We start from the raw sequence: 9,536 nt of genomic DNA on the forward strand, positions 1-9,536 counted from the left end.
CTACAGGTACCTGGGGTTAATCCCGTCAGCGACTCTAAGCGTTCCCCGGGGGGACCCAGTAGGACCCCAAAGCTCAGGCAGCTGGGTGAGAGCACCCAGTACGAAGCTTTTTGAGGGGCGGGACGTAGAGTGAGACGACAGGAGACAGAGAGAGAGACTCAGACAGAGAAGGGGTTTGGTGGGAGCTTCTTGTTTTCGTGGGGTTTGGGTTTGTGTACCCCATGGTACCCCCACTGTCCGGCGCTCCCGTACCGAACATACAGCGTTTTAGGCCAGCTTCAAAGGACTTATCATCGCCTCCCCGACGTCGAGGAGGCACCACCCGCAACCACACACCGGTGGTCGGGATTGAGGGATCAAATACCCATCGCTCCAGTCCCGGGGCCAAACCCGCCGAAGCGGATTGCTTTTAGACACCCACAGCGGAGGGGCCCAGGTGAATGTGACTTGACCACTACGCTATCACGCTTGTACGTCTGGTGGCGTGTTGGACGAGGGGTTTGAGTTGCAGTGGGAGGAAGGCAGTCGAAAAATGTAATGAAATGATGGGATTCGATCCCCGGAACCCCGCCATCGGGAACACACGACTGAGCGCTCTCGGCCACCACGGCCTCTGATGAGGGGATTGGCGTGAGGTGGGTTCTTGACGCAACAGGACTCGACCGACCCGGTCAAAATTTCGCAAGAAGTTGGGGATCGAACCGCCGACCCTAGCACTGAACCGACGCCTCTACTCCCTGGACCACCACGTCCCATGCTTGAAGTGGAACGTTCAGGGGTTTAAACCCCACTGGGTGGGGCAATAAAATTAAATTGAAATATTTGTTAGGAGTCGAACCTCCGGCACGTGGGCCTGTTGCACACGGCTCGGCTCTGATGACCTCGAACCACCACCCTTAGAATAGCAAGTCGAAAAAACTTTTGTGACGCTGGTATTCGAACGCCGGTCTGCGGTAACTCGATCCCACGTCTCTAACCTCCGGCTATCACAGCAGTTGAGAAACACGACGGATCATCTGCTTTCATTAACGTTCGTTGAATGAGTTTTTTTTTTTATTTTGCTTGATGGTACAACGTGTGGAAAAGTCGCAGTCCAACTCGTCGCGTGTACCGATGCAGTTTTTACTTCCCCCTTCCTTTTGTTGGTGCGACACCGCTGCACTTCCCTCCAGGACTCCCTCCAGGACTCCCTCCTCGCTGCCTGCGGTCCCGATCACTTTGCCGTGGCGCCGGGTCGGGGCTGCGGGGGCGAGAAAGGAGGCAGATTTGTCTTTTACATCCCCTGTCATCACGGCCGTGCTCGGAGCGGCACGGAGGGACCGCGGGGCGGACTCGGTGGGGGCCTCGAGGTGGGCGGCCAGCAAGGCCCAGGCCAAGGGCCAGGCAGACCCGCAAACAAAGGACAGACACACTGGCGCCGCGGAGCCCCGATTCGCACCGTCCCTAGGCAGCGGGGGCCGCGCGTGCCGGCCACTTATCGGGGACTGGACAGGCGGGGCGGGGCGGGCAGCGGCGGGGCCCTCACGACGACGGGGCCTCTCTCGTTATGCAAAGCAGACGAATGGCTCAATGAGTGATTTAGTCCCACCAGAGTGGGGCACCCCTTTGGGGCTCGGCACCCTCCGGGCACCCTCTGGGGCCTTGCGCGGCCCTGATTGGTCAGATGAAACAGAGGGCCGAGCGGCAGACATGCCTTGATTGGGCACTACAGAGTAATACACCTTGCGAAGCGCTTCGCAGAGGCATGCCCCCGGCGGACCACCGTGACGGGGCCGGGGCCGAAGGGCGGATGGAGGTCAAAGGTGTCGACGGCGCGGTCAAGACGTCAAGCTTTGGCGTGGGGGTCACGGCGGAGCAGGTCAACAGCGCGTCGCGCCGCCCGGCAGAGCCCTCGTGCTTCTTCTGCAATAACTTTCCGATGAATAATGCATGCTCCGCGGCCCATCATGGGGAAATCAGACCTGCTCAACATGAAACCTTTTTTTTCCTCCTTCTTTTCATCCTTCTTCGCGCAGACGACCACGCCATCCCTCTCCAAACGGAATAACCGCCCAAACAATGCTATCCTCCTTTCTCTCTCTCTCTCTCTCTCTCTCTCTCTCTCTCTCTCTCTCTCTCTCTCTCTCTCCTCTCTCTCTCTCTCTCTCCTGATAAGCATAATCCAGTCGCCTGCTGCGGCCGCGGGGCGGGGGTGGGGGGCGATCCTCCTACCGAACTCGCGGCCGGGTCTCGCGGCCAAAAATATTCAATCGGCCAGCGACATCTGTGGGAAGCGATCGAACGACGGCGAGCGTGTGGGAGCGCCCGGTCCAGCCGGCCGGCAGGCCGACTAGTGCCTCATTACCATCGACCAAGGCGAACGCGGACCGCGAGAAACGCGTCGTTGCGTCGCTCGTCGCCGCAGTCGCAGAGCCGGGCCCGAAATGGCGCGCGATCAATTGCGGTGGAGCCTCTCAAGTCGAGTCCGAGTCGCTGTGACGCCTGCGGACCGCGGCGTAGGCAAACCGACGGCACCGGCGCGGCCGGGTTGCCTGCGCGGCAGGCGTCTTCGGCGTCGCGTTGCCGCTATTGCCGTTTCGCGCAGTGTGTTCTCCCACACTGACTCACCCACGCACACAAAGACACACACACACACACACACACACACACGCAGGCGCGGCGAAATCAGGCTGACGAGGAAGCGGGCCTTGAAGGCCTTGAAGGCGCCAAGTACCGCCGCGGGACACTCTCCCCCCTCCCCCTCCTCCTCTCAATATTCATGTCCATTGGCGGGGCTGGGCGGGGCTGGGCGGGGCTGGGCGGGGCTGGCGGAGCCTCACGTATTCATGGAGCGGTCCCCAATGCCTTTCGCCGCCAAGACGCTCCGTCTCTCTCGCTCTGAGTGCTCCGCGCGCTCGGCGTGCTGCGCTCATCCGGGGGTTTGATGTACGGGTCGCCGCGGGTCAAATGCCTTGTTTAGGCTGATGAGGGGTGGGGCGGCCGCTGTGTTCCCGCTCCCGGACACACGACGGCCGTCAAATCAGCACCCAAGACGCCTCCGGGAGTTTGATGAAGAGGGTCTGCGAGGCACGGACGCGCACGGACGGCGGCCCCGGCGCTGCCGTGGACGCGGCGCACGCAAGACAGCGGCACACGCACTCCGCTGCGGGGCGTAAGATTAGTTCGCAGAGTTTTGAATAAACCGGCGCGCCGCTGGATTCGTGGAACCAAATTATGCCGAGTGAGGCGGGGCAGTGTCGGGCCGCTTTGCGCTTCGCCCTTCGCTCGGCCCTTGGACCATTTGCTCCGGGCCCTGCAGCCCTCCAGGACCATGACCTCCACGGCGGCGCCGGACGACAGCAAGACGGACACCCTTCCCCGGCGCGCCAGGACCGCCAGGGCCGCCAAGCCCGCCGTCGAGACGCGCCGCGTCACCGCGCCGCCACCGCCGGCAAGTTTGGCGCGGGGAGGGGAGGGGGAGGGGGCGTCATGTATACAGATATCTGGAGAGCGTCTCCAGGAAGCGTCGACCTGACCGTGACGCCGCGGCCGCCGCCGCCACTCTCCACGCCTCGCCAGCCGCAACCCCTTCGACGTCAAGATGGCGGCAAACCACGCCGAGTGGCGGGGCGGGCGGGGCGGGGCCAAACAGCGCGACACTTTACGGCGGGCTCGCTGATCAGAAGGCGCATGATTGATCTGGCTGGACCGGTGGGAGCGAGCCCCCCCCCCCCCCCCTCCCACTCGTGACACGCGCCGGCTCTAAATGCCCCGGGTTATCAGCAGCCACTCAAGAGAAAAATGATTCATCCTTTTTCGGGAATCCGGGCGGGCCCCAAAGGGGTCCACCAAAAAAAAAGGCGGGGAACGGACCACCCCCCGCCCCCGTCCCCTCCTCCTCTCTCTCCCCCCTCTCTCTCTCCTCTCTCTCTCTCTCCCCTCCCCTCCCCCTCTCTCTCTCTCTCTCTCTCTCCCCTTTTTTTTTGAGGTAGACAGGGGCTCCAGTGAGGCTCCCAGATTTACCCTTTTTTACTAGTGTTTCCTGGTGAAAGAAGTCCAAAACCCATTAGAGAACAAAATCAGTCAGTGACAGTGATCATAAGTGAAGAAAATTTCCACGTTTCCCCCCACGGATCGGGCGGAAAAGTGAAATCAGTCCTAGCCGGACTCGTGGACTTTTCCCGCCTTTTTCAACAAGTCAACTTTAACAACGAAACCAGCATCCTTTCGCAAACATGGATTACGCGAGTGCAGCATCGTCTTCAAGAGCCCCCCATGTCCAATTTAAAACCCCCGTTACTCAAGAAACTCTGAAAGTGAACCCAGTGCTAGTGAAAACTTAACCTCAAAACCCCCCCAAAACCCAAACCCCCAACCAACAAGACAACAACAACATTGCCTATTCCCCCAAATAGGAAGAATGCCATAATCATTGAAAACTTTCACCAAGTCAGTCAAGACCAGTGCCTCCGAGCTGTCGCTGATGTGATAGGAGGACGAAACATTCATTACTGTACCCGCCTTAGTGGGGGGCGAGTTTGTATGTACCTGACGAATGAGAACTTTGTAAACCAAATTTGCGGGGAAAGGGAGGGATACAGATTGGTCCACTTTACTACCCTTGTCGACGCTATGTTCTGAAGCAACCAAGTTCATAGTTTCAAATTGTCCTCCTGAAATTCATGACGAAGATCTCAAGGACCTCCTAGCACCCTACGGAAGAGTTGTCTCTGCCCCAACCAGACTCAAAGTATCAACAACTCATGATGATCTAAAACACGTCAAGTCCTGGAAGAGATCCATATTCATCATGATTCCCTCTGGAGCTCCAGAAATGCCAAAAAAATACTGGTTACTACTGTTAAAAACAACAAGGTCACCTTGTACATTGACCGAGATGACATTATGTGAAACTTCTGTCTCGTGCCAGGACATCTCGAGGCAAAATGCAAGAAGAAACTAAACCAGGATCAAGAATTCCCAGCCATCAGACCCCAGTTTCTCAACGCTTGTTGATCAACAGAACATCCCGCCCAACAACTGGACAACAACCATCTGGAAGTTCAAGTTCAGTACCCCACATTCCCATGCCAAATTTCGTTGCTGCTACAGTGCTGCAACCTTCTACTTCCATGTCATCTCAGACAGTCACATTGCAAGACTCAGAGTTCACTTTCAGCACTCCTACCATCCTAACACCCGAAACAAGTCAAGTCCCCCAAACAGCGGAATGAGCAACCTCAAGAAATTTCCATTACGGAAACTATTTATGGAGACACATTATTTACCCCAAGAAACTCAAGTGAGAAAGTAACTGACACTTCACAAATTGATGATTTGATGGACAGCCAACTGGAGTCAATTTGGTACTATCAATCTCAGAATGAAAGTGTCAAGAGAAAAGAGCGTTCCCTGAAAAAGACAGAGAAACTGATCTCGATATGAACACTGATTCAAGCACAACATCATCAATCTCATCATCTGCCCCCAACAAGAAGCAAAAAGTAAAAAAAATAAAAAGATGCCCTCCAGACAGTACTAAACCCAAAATGACTTTAAAAGAATCCTTCCTGAAGAGAGAAGACTTCATTGATTTCATGAAAGACGCCCGAGGCAAGTCCAACTCCAAAAATATTGCAGCCAGATATACTCAGAATTTTGGAGCCTTGATAGTTCAACTTCAAGAAGCCGAAAACGTCTGCATGGACTTCAATCTTAAAAGGAGATTTCAGCGTGCAGCAGACGCTTTGAGAAGTCAAGAAAATCCAGAAGACCAGAGTGAAAAATGAAAAACAGTGATAACAGCTTTTTATATTTTTACTGTGCCTATCAGTAAAAAAAAAATTGTACAAAAACCCAAAAATGTCGATATTCACATTAACTTTGTGGTGGTAATCATGCTTAGCATTCTCACTTTGAATTTTAAAAGGTTTAGTCACACAAGAAAAAAACTTTGCCTACAACAATTTGCCGATAATCCCCACAATTCAGTGCTTTTTTTGCAAGAGACTAATCTTTCAAGATCAACACCGATGGCTAGAACTATGGATTTTACATTCTTCCTTAACCCCCCTGTACAACCTTCTTCGGGCGTCGCCATTGCAATCAAGAATCAACTTCTTCAAGAAACCAAGATAATTCAAGAATCAAATCTAGTCCCTGGATACTTACAAGCACTGCATCTTGAAATCAAGAGCTAAAAATTTTACTTCATAAATGTTTACATCCCTCATAATGCACAGGTTGCATCTCAGGTATTAAACAAAATTCATAATTTTTTGTCAAAAATTACAAGTGAAGATGCCATCATCATAATGGCTGGAGACTGGAATACAACTTTAGCCAAAGAAGATAGAAGAAACTGTTCTAAAAAAAGAACTCAATTAGTAAATCAAATCCAAGTTCTTCTGCAACAGTACAATCTGACTGATGTTTGGAGAAACTTCAACCCTAACAAACAACAATTCACCTACAGAGGATTACAAAACAATCATCCCATGGCTAGACTGGATCGTGCTTACATCCAAGCCCGTAACTTACATGCAGTACAAAGCACAAATATTATTCCATCCTTCTCTGACCATGATGGAGTAACCATCACTCTAAATATTTTTGAAAAAAATTAAAAAACCCCTTTATTGGAAGTTTGATGTAACTCTTCTCAAGTCAAATGAATATATTCAAATCAAAAAAACATCATAGAATTTTTTGAAGAAAAGGAGCAAGAAGAAAATTCAAATATAGTTCAACTGTGGGACTGTTTGAAACAAAAAATATCTTTAGCTTCACAACGGTTTTCCAAAAAACTAAAAGAAGATTCAGAAGAAAAACTCAAGACACTTACTTCAACAATAAGTCACATTGATAAAAAAGAAGAACTGTCAAGAAATGATCAAAAACTTCTGCTTCAAATCCACAAAGAAATATCATCAATTTACAACAAGGACGCATCCCTCAAATTAAATTTGTTGGAGTCACAAGTCCGTCAAGAAGCCAATACTTCATCAAAATTTTCCTCAGAATTGCAAAGCAATCTAAGCCTTCAGCTGTTATAAAAAGAACTTTTAATTGAGGGCAAGTAACATCAGACAAGACTGCAATTTTTACAGAAGTCCAGAAGCATTTTCAGAGTGAGTTTAGTTCACAAAATTTGTCCCAGAATTTTAATCCAAAATACTCTCTACCAAGATACTCCCTCTCTGAGTCAGCATGACTCAGAAAAGTGTGAAGAAAAAAAAACTGAAGAAGAGATAAAAGAATCCATACAATGTGCACAACTAAACCGAGCTCCAGGCATGGACGGTTTGCCAATTGAATTTTATAAATTCTTCTGGGAAAATCTTTAAAAAACCCTTTTTACCAAAATGGTTCAACATTTTCAAGAGACCGGACAACTTCCCAAATCTATGAAGAAAAAAAGTCATATCTCCAATCCCCAAACCAGGGGACAGAACTACTCTAAAAAGTTGGAGACCAATTGCCCTGATGAACTGTGATTACAAAATAATATCAAGAATCTTCAGTAAAAAAATAGCCTCAGTCTTACAATCACTGCTCAGCTCTGATCAAAGCTATTGTGTTCCCAGCAGAACAATTTACAACAATCTGCATTTAGTAAGAAAAGTCATTCGTTATTCCAACAGGAACCAAACAAAACCCTTTCAATCTTGGCTTTAGATCAGTCTGGAGCTTTTAACAAAAAATCCCACAAATATTTAGAACATCTTCTCAAACTCCATAACTTTGGACCAAATTTAAGAAGATCAAAATCTGCACTAATTCAAGAAACAAGAGGATTTTTCAAGATTGGATCTTCACTGCTAGCCCCTTTCCTGTTTGAGAATGGCTTTCGACAGGGTGACCCTATTGCTGGGCCACTCTACGTTATCTCATTTTAGCCCTTCCTCCGCCTCGCTGCCAAAATGATGACCCAGAGTGGGATCCCCATTCCCAGCTCCAACTTGAAAGTACACTCAACAGCTTTTGCGGATGATGTACATTTTTTCATAACTGATGATCAAGACTTTGAAAAAATATCTCAGGCCTATAGCTATTATAGCCAAGAATCAGGAGCACAACTTAATACAACAAAGTCAAAAGGCCTCTTTTGTGGTGCCTGGAAAAAAAGGAAAGATAAAACCCTTAGATTGTCATTGGAACAATGATGGACTGAAGATTTTTGGGGGTATTCATAGGAAATACTCCACAATATGAAGAAGAAAATTGGACTTCACTCATCATAAAAAACAAAGGAACTCTCAAAAACTGGTCCCAACATGTGAAACTCACTTCTCTTATTGGGAGAAAAATTGTCTGCAATCAGCTGGCAGGGTCCCAACTCATCCACACCCTCAACATTCTTCAACCACCAAGACAGTTCTTTGAAGAAGTCCAAAAATCCATGGTTGACTTCATATGGCAAGGCAAGCACTGGCTCCATAAAAATTATGTTTTTGCAAACACAGAATTAGGTGGAGGGGACTCACGCACCTGGAAGCAAAAACCAAATCATTAAGACTTAAATTAGTGCAAGACATTCAAAATAATTTTGATTGCCAAGAACCAGTTTTTTCCCATATCTCATTACAACATGTCTCTCTATGGAAAGTCAACACCTCAACATTTTTTTATGCAGCAGAAGAACATCACTGAAATGGCAAATCTGGACAACTTTTATTTTAGTCTCTTAAATGCATGGTATGATATTCAACCCCAAACCCCAATAACAACACAATTTACTTTCCAATACTGAAAAAATGCCTCTTTATGGAAGTAAAATAATCCAAAAAGAAGAAATCAGCATCATTCCTGAATGGCGCACCATCGGAATTACCAAACTTGGACAGTTACTAACCTCTCAAGGAAATTGGGCGGACTTGGAAATTCAAAACCTCTCAGCACCAACCCAGAGGAGAATCAAAAACAATTTCACTCAAATTAAAAATTTTCTTGCTAAGAAGATGTCTCTAGAAGAATCGCCAATCCAATTCAAGTTCAAAGCTCAACCATCAAATGAAGAAAGAAAATTTCCTGGGAAAAAGAAAACAACATTACCTCACCCCCCTGCAATACTATTTGAAGAATCCAGAAGTTACAGGAAAAATCACCTGGCTTGACAAGCCCATCAAGTGGGATGTTATCTACAGATATCCAACGGACAGAAGAGACTCCGATATTACATGGAGACTTCTTCACAACCCCTTGTTACTCCTAGAAGACTAAATCTCTGGAAAGTCATCTCATCAGGACAGTGCCCATGGTGCAAAGAAGAAGAAGGAAATACAATGCATATTTTTTTCCCAAAGTCAACATGTTAAAACCCCTCTGGAATTTCATCTCATCAAAAAATTTCCACCATCAATCACTCAGCGCTCCCCCAAAATACGAACAGCTGCTAGTTGGCTTCCCATCAAAGAACCCAGCTGCAAAATTTTTCCAATTTCATTCTAGTCCTTGCCAAAAGCACCATTTATAGATGCTACATGAATATAATCAAAGAAGAAAATCCACCTAACCCTTGTTATCTCAAATTGTTCAAAAGAAGACTCAAGTACAGA

The 9,536-nt window shown here is 48.6% G+C and overlaps 1 protein-coding gene across 1 annotated transcript in view; it reads left to right on the forward strand.

Annotated features, from left to right (window-relative positions):
* The window catches only part of LOC117653207, a 67,243-nt gene extending 62,030 nt beyond the window's left edge, over nucleotides 1-5,213 (forward strand). The window contains exons 2-3 of the mRNA XM_034398710.1: nucleotides 4,623-4,830; nucleotides 4,910-5,213. Coding sequence (XP_034254601.1) covers nucleotides 4,623-4,830; nucleotides 4,910-5,213 — 512 coding nt within the window. The remainder of the gene's footprint in view (nucleotides 1-4,622; nucleotides 4,831-4,909) is intronic.
* The last annotated feature ends 4,323 nt before the right edge of the window (nucleotides 5,214-9,536 follow it).

The sequence above is a fragment of the Thrips palmi genome, unplaced genomic scaffold (assembly GCF_012932325.1).
Source record: "Thrips palmi isolate BJ-2018 unplaced genomic scaffold, TpBJ-2018v1 HiC_scaffold_8, whole genome shotgun sequence".
Lineage (NCBI taxonomy): Eukaryota > Metazoa > Arthropoda > Insecta > Thysanoptera > Thripidae > Thrips > Thrips palmi.